General features: G+C 41.4%; 1 protein-coding gene across 5 annotated transcripts in view; it reads right to left on the bottom strand.

Moving 5' to 3' along the window:
* Positions 1 to 12928, bottom strand: part of TMOD2 (tropomodulin 2) — a 73447-nt gene that overhangs the window by 23411 nt on the left and 37108 nt on the right. For all 5 annotated transcript variants that reach the window (XM_023255360.2, XM_023255361.2, XM_023255359.2 and 2 more), the window contains 3 exons: positions 9687 to 9809; positions 5295 to 5381; positions 1967 to 2097 (listed from right to left, as the gene is read on the bottom strand). In XM_023255360.2, coding sequence (XP_023111128.1) covers positions 1967 to 2097; positions 5295 to 5381; positions 9687 to 9809 — 341 coding nt within the window. The remainder of the gene's footprint in view (positions 1 to 1966; positions 2098 to 5294; positions 5382 to 9686; positions 9810 to 12928) is intronic.

A 12928-nucleotide genomic window follows, 5' to 3' on the forward strand; every position in this document is an offset into this window, starting at 1 on the left:
TGTGACATCCCTTCTAAAATACTCATTACCCATCCTCCAGCAGCCAAGCCATCCTGGGCCGACAGCACCACTTAGTATCTAACAAGGGAATCTAACACAACATGACATTCTGGCCTCCCTGTTCTGTTCACTCTGACCAAGAAATTATGCACATACCAAACTCCACTCCTTTTCTCTTTCATTTTCTATATTCTAGCCAGATTGATCTATGTGCCATTCTTTTAATATACCATGGTCTTTCTCTCCTCCATACTCTTATGTATGCTTTTCCCTTTGCCTGGAAATTCTACTGTCCTTTTCTCTGATTAATTCCTACTCATTTTTCAAGACGCAGCTGAATATCACCTCCTTTGTTCACTGGCTTTCCTAGGCAAGATAAAAAATTTCCTTATCTGCAATTCCACAACTTTTGGGGGCTTACCACATCATGTTGTAGTTATTGATTTAGTATTTTTCTCCTAATATAAGTTTTTCAGAATAAAGACAAAATGAATCTTACTCCATCTTTCACAGCACTTAGCACAGCCCCAACCACTGGGAGGCAGGCAATACAGGGTAGACTAGAGGTTGATATGAATCCTGGGTTCACTACAGACTAGCTCTATGGCCGTGAGCAATTTAATCTCCTTTAGTGCCACTACAGATTAAATGAGATACAGTAAGTTCCCCTTATCCATGGGGGATATGTCCCAAGACCTTGAGTGTATGCCTATAACCACAGATAGCACTGAACACTTATAATATGTTTTTTCATATACATACACACATACCTATGATAAAGTTTAATTTATAACTTAGGCACAGTAAGAGACTGACAACAGTAGCCAATAATAAAACAACAATTATAACAATATATTGTAATAAAAGTTACATGAATGTGGTCCCTCCCTCTCTCTCAAAAGATAGCTATACTCACCCTTCTTCTTGTGATGTGAGATGATAAAATGCCTATGGAATGAGGTGAGGTGAATGACATAAGCACTGTGATAGAGGGTTAGGCTACTAATGACCTTCTGACAGTCTGTCAGGAGGATCATCTACTTCTGCACTGTGGTGGTTGACTGCGGTAACTGCAAACCATGGAAAGCAAAACCGCAGATAGAATGGAACTACTGTAATGAATTCCAAGTATTTAGCAAAGGATAAGGCTCACAGTGAATACTCAACACAAGTCAGTTATTATTAAATGGCAGATGTTGGCCCAACATGAAGTAACAGAATGGATACCAGGCAATGTTCTCTCTCCATCTCTCTCTCATCTCTCTCTCACTCACACACACACATACACACACTTCCTTCCCCTCCCTTTGAGAGTAACATGACTAACTACCAAACAGAATAAGGCAGAAGTGACAATGTGTGACTTCAGAGAATAGGCCATAAAAGCCACTGTGGTTTCCTGCTTGTTCTTTCTTTTTCTCTTCAGCCACTCCCTCTGGGAGAAGAAGGCTGTCATGACGTGAGGCCACATAGGCAGCCCTATGGAGAGGCCCATGTGGTGAGAAACTGAGGCCTCCTGCCAACAGCCACATGAGTATGCCATCCTGGAAGTGTACCCTTCTACCTCAGTCAAGCATTCTGCTGATGGCAGCCCTTGATGACAGTTTTACTACTGCCTCACTTGAGACCCTGAGCCACAACTATCCAGCTAAGTCCTGACTCCTGATACTCAAAAACTGTGTGAACTAACAAATGTTTATTGTTTTAAGCCTCTAAGTTTTGGAGTACTTTATTACCCAGCAGTAGATAACCAACATTCTTTGTTTAACACAAATACTGTGATTCTTTGCAAAAAATTTTAGAAGTCACTTTTTAAAATTTTCTTCTTTTGAGTAGGATAGCTTGCCTCAAAGTCAGTGACTACAGAGGATTGGAAACAGGTGTGAAAACTGGCAATCAGTTATCTCCATTACATTTTTTAACCTCATGACAAATCAAGTGACTGACAATAATCATAACGCAATACCTTAATGTTGTTGAGGTTGACATCTTGCAGGCCGGGGTCATTGGCTTTCATCTGCTGCAGACTCAGTTCCACATTGGTGGGATTGGGTGGTTCCTCAAATACTGGCTTGACCTTCTCACCTTTGACCACATCTAACACACAAGTTTTAATTTTAAAAAGAAAGTGTAAGGGCTCTCCTTCCAAAATCAGAGATGACTTCCCCCAAAACGACCTTTCCTTCCTATGCTCCGATTCCAATAATACTCTAATATCAGTGATAGTAAAGCTGATGATTCTCAACTAAACAAACATGGGAATGGTACAGTTCCGAGTCACAGTTTCAAACACTGATGTTTCTCAACTGCAATGCAAAGAAGTCTCAGTGGCTGATGCTACATGGAACCAAAAGTTCAGAAGGCCCTATAGTAAACTCCAACCTACCCCCCCGCCCCACCAAATCCACAAGCAGTTATTGCTGCTGTATATGGACCACTTTCAGACTATAATCATCAAGCTACAGGAGCTGAGATTCAAAAAAGAAATAAGTTTCTTCATTTCCAAAACCATACTATTCCTTTGGCCTCTTTTTTTTTCAATATTATTTATTTATTCCTTTTAAGTAGGCTCCATACCCAATGTGGGGTTCAAACTCATGACCTTGAGATCAAGAGTTGCTCTACCAATTGAGCCAGCCAGGTGCCCCTTCTGGCCTCTTGACCATACCTCATCCTTCTCTGATTTCCATTTGGAGCTTTAATTTTGAGGAAGGTATGGGAAGAGAAAGGGACAGAAAGGCAGAATGGAACAATTCTCAAAAGCAGTTAACAGAAAACATTTGCAGTATATATTTAACATACAAACTGTTACTATCCCAATATACACAGGGCTCCTACAAATTAGTAGATAATCCAATTAAAAATGAACAAATAATATGATCAGAAGAATCTGTCACTCAACCAAAAATATAAAAAGTAATTAAATTGTGAAGTTAAAAAATGGAACACCATTTGACTAGCACAAAAATGTAAAAAGAGATAACATGTAGAATTGGCAACAACTGTGAAGTCAAACACATCCTCTTATGTTGATGGTGAGAACATAAACTGGTACAAACTTTTTGGGAGTGATTTGGCCTTACTTATCAACATGTAAAATGTGGGTATTCTATGACCCAGTAATTCTGTATCTAGGAGTCTAATCTACAGAGAAAAAAAAGCACAAATACATAAAGGTATTTTTCAGGGATGTTCACTGACATATTACTTGTGACAGCAAAATATGATAAACACAAAGCCTATCAATATGAAAATGGTTAAGTTACAGCATAATCTCTCATAATAAGATGTGATCTATTCATTAAAAGAAGGGGACAAACCGACATGTACTGATAAAAGAAGAGAACCACAATTTGAAAAAAAGTTAATGAAAAATGAAATACTTAGGTATTTCATTTGTATGTATAAAAAAATCTGTACAAGATCTAGATGAAGAAAACTACAAAACTTTATTGAAAGAAATCAAAAAGAACTAAATGGAGGGATAACTGCAAGAGAACCAATATTGTCAAGATGTCAGTTCTTCTCAACTTGAGGTATAGATTCAATGCAATCCCAGCAAGTTATTTTGTATACATCAACAAACTGATTTTAAAGTTTATAGGAAGAGGCAAAAGACCAAGAAAAACCAACACAATACTGAAAAAGAACAAAGCTGGAGGACTGACACTACTCAACTTTAAGACTTACTACAAAACTACAGTAATCAAAAGAGTGTGGTATTGGTGAAAGAATAGACAAACAGATCAATATAACAGAGTAGAGAGCCCAGAAATAGATCCACATAAATACAGTCAACTGATTTTCAATAAAGGAGCAAAAAATGCAATGGAGAAGAGTATTTTCAGTAAATGGTGCTAGAACTGGACAACCATACACAAACAATGCATAAAAAGAGTCTAGACACAGACCTTAGACCCTTCACAAAAATTAACTCAAAAATTTTCACCTAAATGTAAAATGCAAAACAATAAACCCCCTAGAAGAAAGCATAGATGAAACTACGCTGCATGATATCATAATGGTGGATCCATGTCATTATACATTTGTCCAAACCCATAGAATGTACAACCCCAAATGTTAACACTAATGTAAACAACAGACTTAGGGTGATAATGACGTGTCACTGTAGGTTCATGAAGTGTAACATATGTACCACTCTGGTGGGGGATGTTGGTAATGGAGGAAGCTATGCATGAATTGAGGACAGGGAGTATATGGGAAATCTGTGTGCCTTCTGCTCAGTTTTGCTGTGTACCTAAAATTCTAAAAAAAAAAAAAAAAAAAGCCTTAAAAAAAGTTAATGATATGTCTGTGCATAAAAGCCCAGAAGATTATGCGCCAGATTTTTAAAAACAAACATGTTGTCAGAACGTTACCCTTTGATACTGAAGTTAAAAAGGATAAACATTTTTCATCTATATGAATAGGCAAAAATGAAAAAAAAAGTAATACTGCTCATTGTTTGGATAAATAGCTCAGTATCAATGATGGTCTGTAAATATGCTGCTCAGACTAGAAAGTACCTGCTAAGTCTCCTTCAAAGAGAATAAAATACACTTCACCTAAAAAAATCTGTAATCTTCTGCAAGTTTTTACAGCACCTGGATCGCACTGTAGCAAAATTACTTGATTGTTGGTCCGTCCCTCCCATGGACAGATAAGTTCCTTTAGGCAGAGACCATTTTTTATCTTCATACCTAGAACATTCCTGATGCATAAGGTATTCAGTAGATAACTAATGAATGAGTAAATACGAGAGTCTAATAAAGTGTACGCTTTTCTGGGAAATGCTGACACAGAGAATTGTGGTCTTGAACTTTCTGTGCCGGCTAAGTCCATGCCAGTGTGTCTTTCACATTCTCAGGGGGAAGTAGGAATTCAAATTCTAATGACCTGTGTCCATTATTGAGAAAACAAAGATACCTAATAGAAAAGGGAACTTACTGAAAATACTATTATTGATTAAAAAGCATCGTCAGGAACATGAAACTCTGCAATCTCTGTTGACTATGCAAACTTTTTATCAGCAATTTTATATTTTGGGTGAGTAGACCCACCAAAAGAGTATGTTCTGGGAAAAACACACTGATTGGTCCATTATGCTGCAAAAACTTTGATTATTGGCTTCCCTATTCTTGTTTGAATGCCCAGAGCCCAGTGATCCTTAGTGCGTTGACAGAATCTACCTTCAAAGCCTACAGGATGGAACTCTGGATTCAACAGGCATCCCTCTTATCAACACCACCTGAAGCTCTCAATTTTCACACACCACAGACTCCACATCAACTTACTTCTCACGGGCACTTTGCCACCTTTAGTGCTGGCCGTTTCTTCATCAAACTTTGGATTGTTGAGTAAATTGTGTACTCCAAGAACAGCTAAAAACGAAGATTAACAGTGAATATACATTAAGTTTGGGAAGGCACATTAGGATGTCCACAATGTTAATTTTCCTTGAAGAACAATTCTTCGTATCATAAAGGTAAGTGTCCAGAGCCCCCCAGCCTTGCATAGTGTGTGGGACACATACAGTGTTAAATAAGCTTATATATTAAAAAAATCTCTTTCCAAGGCCACCAGCAATCTTCAGATGTCTTTCTGGGGCTATACAGGTAGAATCATTTAGCATCTGGGGACAATGGTCCAGTTATGTCCCCAAATTACTGAAAACTTGCTTAGACCTCCTAGTTAAGTAGACTCAACCTTTCTGTTTTCTCATCTGTAAAATGTGAAGGTGGGACTGAGTCTAAGGATATTTTAAGATCTAACGTTATATAGATTACAGCATGTACTCTCCCAGAGGCAAATAACAGAAAGATCATGGGCCTCTTTCAATGTAAGCCACCCCTTTCTCAGGACCAACAGTTTTCCTCTCCAGTTTACAGCATCCTAGGGTGGTAAATAAAAGAGATGTCAGCAATAAAAGGCCACATAAGCATACTGAGATTTTCAGTCTCCTGTATTATGTGAAGCTTGCACCAGGAGGCAGCACAGGACGCAAGAAACAGCACTGGGCGAGAACAAGCTCTGGGCAGGCTGAAACACAACTGCCCGATCTTCCGATGAAACTGTACAGATGAGACTGGCCACCTGGAGAAGAATCCCAGGACAAGTCATCTGTCAATAGGTAGTGGAGGAGCATCTCAGAGCTCCTCATCAGCTGTACCGTAATCGACACATCAGGAGGAGGGAGGCAGCCAGCAGCAGCCCAATAAAGGGCAAAGGTGTAGAGCCAACAAGTCCAGGGTTAAGAGTGGCACTCAGGAGCAGTCACCTAGAGTTAGAATCCTGGTTCTATCACAAACTACCTGTGTGACTTGGGAAGTTACTAAATGCCCCTGAACATCAGTTTCCTCATCTGCAAAATAGGGATAATAATTATTCTTCAAGTGTTACAAAGATTAAATGACTTCCCATGCATCAGACAATGTTCTAAGTGCTTTACACATTCTTGTTAAAGAAATAAGAATTTGTTGCTGTGTTTCTGGCACTGCCTAAGGAGAAGATGCCCTATTTATTTTTTTTAATTTTTTTAAATTTTTTTTCTTTTTTTTTCAATATATGAAGTTTATTGTCAAATTGGTTTCCATACAACACCCAGTGCTCATCCCAAAAGGTGCTCTCCTCAATACCCATCACCCACCCTCCCCTCCCTCCCACCCCCCATCAACCCTCAGTTTGTTCTCAGTTTTTAAGAGTCTCTTATGCTTTGGCTCTCTCCCACTCTAACCTCTTTTTTTTTTTCTTCCCCTCCCCCATGGGTTTCTGTTAAGTTTCTCAGGATCCACATAAGAGTGAAAACATATGGTATCTGTCTTTCTCTGTATGGCTTATTTCACTTAGCATCACACTTTCCAGTTCCATCCATGTTGCTACAAAGGGCCATATTTCATTCTTTCTCATTGCCACGTAGTACTCCATTGTATATATAAACCACAATTTCTTTATCCATTCATCAGTTGATGGACATTTAGGCTCTTTCCATAATTTGGCTATTGTTGACAGCGCTGCTATAAACATTGGGGTACAAGTGCCCCTATGCATCAGTACTCCTGTATCCCTTGGGTAAATTCCTAGCAGTGCTACTGCTGGGTCATAGGGTAGGTCTATTTTTAATTTTTTGAGGAACCTCCACACTGTTTTCCAGAGTGGCTGCACCAATTTGCATTCCCACCAACAGTGCAAGAGGGTTCCCGTTTCTCCACATCCTCTCCAGCATCTATAGTCTCCTGATTTGTTCATTTTGGCCACTCTGACTGGCATGAGGTGATATCTGAGTGTGGTTTTGATTTGTATTTCCCTGATAAGGAGCGACATTGAGCAGAAGATGCCCTATTTGATAGACACAGGCCACTTAGGTCATCCAAATATATCTTGCTTTGGCCCTATATGCACTGAGCAACTTTTTTTTTTTTTTTAGATTTTTTTTTTTAAGTTTATTTATTTTTGAGAGAAAGAGACAGTGTGAGCAAGGGAGAGGCAGAGAGAGAGGTTGACACAGAATCCGAAGCAGGCTCTAAGCTCTGAGCTGTCAACACAAAGCCCGATGCAGGGCTCAAACTCACAAACTATGAGATCATGACCTGAACCGAAGTTGGATGCTTAACCTACTGAGCCACCCAGACGCCCCTTCACTGAGCAACTTCTAATTATAATTTGGCTCCCCTTGCCAAGTTTCAATTTTTGTTTTATCTGTTTCCTGGGAATCTGGCTAGTGGATCCGCCCCAAACTGATGGCCCTTATGTGCATAGACAAGATGAAATCTCTAGACCAGCAGAGCTGGTGGTCAAGCTGAGGTACAGACGCTCTGAGAAATGCTGCCTTGGCGGTCAGCTGCTGCTCCCTTGCCATTGTCTACCTGCCATCATAACATGTGCAGGCTATTGATACTCATTGTCATCTAAACCTCACTGGCTGTCAGCCCATCCACTCACGGGGCTGCTCTTGATCTTCCAGAAAGATCCACCCTAGAGAAGATGCTGTCACCCACCCCCAGGTGGGCTTCGTGAGCTCTGAGGGAGCACCTGACGATGGAGTGAAGCTGAGTAGAGATAATAACACAGTTTTCTTTCTGGATTATTCCCCTGGTATTATTATTGTATGAATTTCAGAATCTAGATTTTTTCAAATGGTTGGTGTTTTTCTCTTTCTCCTTTCTTCAGCATTTCCTGGGAATTCGAGCCCAGCCATGCATTCTCCCTTTGGGCATGTCCATGAGACAACCCTTGAGAGGAGCAGTTACCATAACAAGATCCCTCCACAGCAACCACAGGGCTAAGAAAAAAGGTCACTGCAAAGCACCTTCTTAACTGCATGATGCAGATGCCTTAACTCCTGCAGTGATTTCTGAGACAGGTTCAAATATGTGAACTTAATATTGATGACTATCACAGAAGGAATGGAAATGTAGCTGAGATGGCATGGCTGGTTCTCCTGGGAGGGAGGATTATTATTACAAATGTCTTTCAGTGGAATAAAGATGTGAGGATTTTTGCCAAAGCTTGTGGACTGTTTCTGAAAGCGCCTTTATCCTGTGGCGACCTAATAGCCCCAATAATCCATATTTACATCCCACTTGGAAAAAAAACACATCCCATTAATGCACAAATATGCTGGTATATGCATAGAATCTTTCTTGAAGGATATATTAGAAATGGGAGGAGGGTTAATTAGGGTAAGAAACTTTCTTTTTTTTAACATTTATGTATTTATTTTTGAGAGAGAGAGAGAGAGAGAGAAAGAGAGAGAAAGTGATTGGGGGAGGGGCAGAGAGACAGGGAGACAGAGAATCCCAAGCAGGCTCTGTGCTGTTAGCACACAGCAGGATGCGGGGCTCAATTCCACGAAACGTGACATTACAACCATGAGCCAGAATCAAGAGTTGGGTGCTAAACCAACTGATCCACCCAGGTGCCACAGAAACTTACTTTCAGTACATAGCCTTTTGTCGTTGTTGTTATGTTCCAGTAATAGTTTATTTACAAAAACAGGAGGCAGGTCGCAGTTAGCTGACCCCTAATCTACTGCCATCTTGACTTCCCATTCTTCTATACTATTTGTGTTTTGCCTATCTGCATGTATAATCAATTCAAATCATAACAACATTTACTATTTTGTTGCTATCGTTAAGAAAACTAGAAAAAGATGAGATCGGGCTGATTGGCTTTACTTCCTGCGTGGATGTAATGGTAAATAACTCCTGCTCCATTGTGGGGCTAACAAACCTCTTAGTGGCAATCAGAATGGAATGGTGACTGTGGGGAAGGGCAAGAGCTTCATGAATATTTTATGAGGATAAAATGTGATAAAATGCAAATACGAAAGCTCCTTAGAAAGAGTGAGGGCTATTATTTTGTTGTTTAAATTCTCAGTGCTCCTTTAGATTTATTCCCTTTGGTTTCTCAAACTCTTGAATTTTGTAACATAGGTATTATTGGGACAGTTTACATCTGAGATAGGACTCTAAATTTTATAGGTGAGACACATACAGCAAAGTAAGGTTTGCTCAGAGAGGTTAAGTCACCTGCATTGAGTCTTACAGCTACATAATAACAGAAGACAACCTGGTATTGCAATCCTTATCAGTAGTTATAGAGAAGCTCAAAGGCTGCTGCTGGGGTGCCGGTGAGTGCCTGGAGGTCACAGAGCCAGACAGGCAAGGTTCCCAGAGTTGAGGACTAACCTGCAAGATCATAGAGTTCGGTGTCAGAGGCGCTGGCCAAAGCTTCTTCTAGTTCTGGGTCAAGGGTCACTTTTTCTTCTTTACGAGTTTCTACTGGCTTTTCTTTGGGGATGAAGACTCTCCCTTTAAATCAGAAGAAAAACAAAAACCATTGTGTGTTGCTGACCAGGGTAGGGTAAAAGGACTGACCAGACAATGCAGCTCTGGCCACTAAAAGTTGCATGCCCAACTGGGATTCCTTAATTGCTGGGATGGCAGTAGCATTAATCCACTATCAGAGGGAAGGAATGTCAGAGGAGGAATCCTGTGTTTTGCAACACAAAGATGTGAGGAGACAACAGTCTTTAAACAGACAGGGAAACGGTAGTTTTTACCTCTCTACCATTGATCGCCACCATTGCCCTTAGACCTGGACAAGAGAGGTCCTGCCACAGGCCCCACACTTTAGAGAGCCCCACCCTGGTCTTCCTCTCCTGCAATCTCCCTCCTCCCCATATCGAGGAAGGAGTCATGGGGTCAAAGAGACATTACCATCCAGAATCCAGGCTACCTGCTAGACCATGCTCCACGCATCTAGAACCCTGGAATTCTCTGCCCAAAGACACCTAAACCTGCTTCCAAGGCCTGCATGAATCCCTTCCCCATGTCACTCTAGGCCAAGAGGAGGCTATTTGTGGGTAAGTATAGATGAAGTTTGGGTATGTAGGCTGGGTGTCAAATATGTATGCTGAAGCCCAGCAGCGTAAGACAGACTCATATGCTTGCATGAAACTTTTAGAAGTCCAAGAATCCTGGCTTTCTAGGTGTATTTGTAGGAGTGTGTGTGTGTGTGTGTGTGTGTGTGTGTGTGTGTGTGTATTATTTATTTATTTATTTTGAGAGAGAGAAAGAGAGCATACATGAACAGGGGAGGGGAAGACACAGGGAGAGAGAAAATCCAAGCAGGCTCTGTGCTATCAGCATAGAGCCTGACACAGGGCTTGATCCCATGAATCATGAGATCACGACCTGAACTGAAATCAGTAGTCAGATGCTTAACTAACTGAGCCACCCAGTGACCCAAACATATATATTTTTTTAAGTTTGTTTATTTGAGAGAGAGAGAAAGAGCATGAAAGCAGGCAAGGGCAGAGAGAGAGGGAGAAAGAGAATCCCAAACAGGCTCTCCACTGTCAGCACGGAGCCCAATCTCATGAACTGTGAGATCATAACCTGTGCTGAAATCAAGGGCTGGATGCCTAACCAACTGAAAGACCCAGGTACCCCACAGTATAAAACATATTTTAATAGTTTGTTAGTTTTTTTTCAAAAAAATTTTTAACGTTTATTTATTATTGAGAGACAGACAGAGCATGAGCATGGGAAGGACAGAGACAGAGACACAGAATCTGAAGCAGGCTCCAGGCTCTGAGCTGTCAGCACAGAACCTGATGTGGGGCTCGAACCCACAAACTGCAAAATCATGACCTGAGCTGAAGTCAGACACTTAATCAACTGAGTCACCCAGGCGCCCCAACAGTTGGTTAGCTTTTAAATATAAAAAATGGCACATGGACTTCTATTTGTGTTCTTGCTTTGGACCTTGCAAATTGGAGGTTCCTGAGGAACAAACTGGTGCTCTTCCAGAGTTTTGCCCCCTAGACTGATATTGTTGACTACTAGGATGCTGTATCTAGGGTCACTTGGACTAGTGTAGTGAACTGGAGACACAGCCACCTCTCTAGAACATACCAAAGGAAGTCAGACTTAAAGGGAGAAATCAGGGTTGACATTTTTAGAATTATGGTGGTCTGTGAACAGCAAGGTACTCTGTGCTTCCCATATACACATACTCTGCCAGCATCTCCTGCTTCATCCTGTCAGCCAGATTCCATTTATTTTAACCCTGACTTACTTCTGAATATGTCGATATCTATGCCCTACCTCACCAGCCTCAACCTCTGGACTGACGATCACATCAGTGGGAGAATCGTATGTTACCTGCTCCTAACACTTAGCCAGGTCAACGCACCCACATCCCACATGTGCAATGACTCATAAAGGGAAACCCAGGACATTCCAGATCTGCCATAGCAATACTCCAGACCTACTTGCACTTTTTTCCAATTCCTTCCAGCTTTTGATTTGTGGTTTCTTTTTGGGAGCTGCTCTTACTTCTTGGCATGATCTTTGACATTGTTCTCCTCCATTTTGATCTTTGGAGTTCCCTAAAGACACACCCTTCAATTGCCCTCTCCTCTGTCCCCTTGGGTAGAACAGACAGCTGGCTCCAGCTTCAGCCAATGGGGACCAACACTGTTTCTAGGTCTCCATGGCTAGCCACTCTTCCCTACTCCCATTGGAAAACCCAAAGTCCAATGGTCAACCCAAATCCCAAAGGTCAAACCCAAAGTCAGTAACTCTCCTTCATGAATCCTCTCCAAGAGATGTCCCTGGTTGCAGGGGCTACAGACTTCCTGATAGTTTACCAGATCTTCAAATGCTTGCATATGTTAACAGGGACTAGGTAGAGCTGGGCACCCTAGAGAGACACCACTGCTTGTGGTCAATCTGGGGTCAAGGTCTCTACCATTGACCATCAACCTGCTTCCTGCCTCAGCATCACATAAACTGCCACATTTCCCAGAAAGAAGGAAAATACACTGGATAATGATGAAAAATACAAGGAGAATGACTAGAAGATAGAAAATGAAAAAGAAAATAACCAATCAATAACATCTCAGATGCTGGGGTTCATCCCAGACTTATTTTTCATAGTATCTGCAGCCCAAAGCATTTTCCTTGCGGCTCAGATGATCTTGATTCCAGAGTCAAATAGGCTTCTACATTTCTCCTTCCTGGTAGTGTTTAGGATTACCCAAAACACCAGGTGCACAGGTGGCCCCCAGTTGTCAAAATTTAGGACAACTGCTGCCGCAAATCCATTTTTTTTGGGGGGGGGGGCAATCACACATCATGTTCTAAGTGAATAAAACCATCACAGAAAGTTAAATGTGGCCCAGGAACCTCAGGGCCCAGGGCACACGGTATTCAGAACTGAAGTTGTACAGCCCCTCTTCTGAGGCTTTCATGATTGCCTCCCACTGCTCCCAGTTGGTTAGCTGGGACCAGGTCATCCACTGGTCCTTCCAGGGGCGCTGCAGACTCTGCTCTGATCCCTCCGCTCTGTTTGGAAAACTTGTTCTCTGCTCATTTTGTCCAACTGTGTTGCTTCTCAACCTTCTCCTAAGCACCATGCAATT

This window comes from Felis catus, chromosome B3, assembly GCF_018350175.1.
Source record: "Felis catus isolate Fca126 chromosome B3, F.catus_Fca126_mat1.0, whole genome shotgun sequence".
NCBI lineage: Eukaryota > Metazoa > Chordata > Mammalia > Carnivora > Felidae > Felis > Felis catus.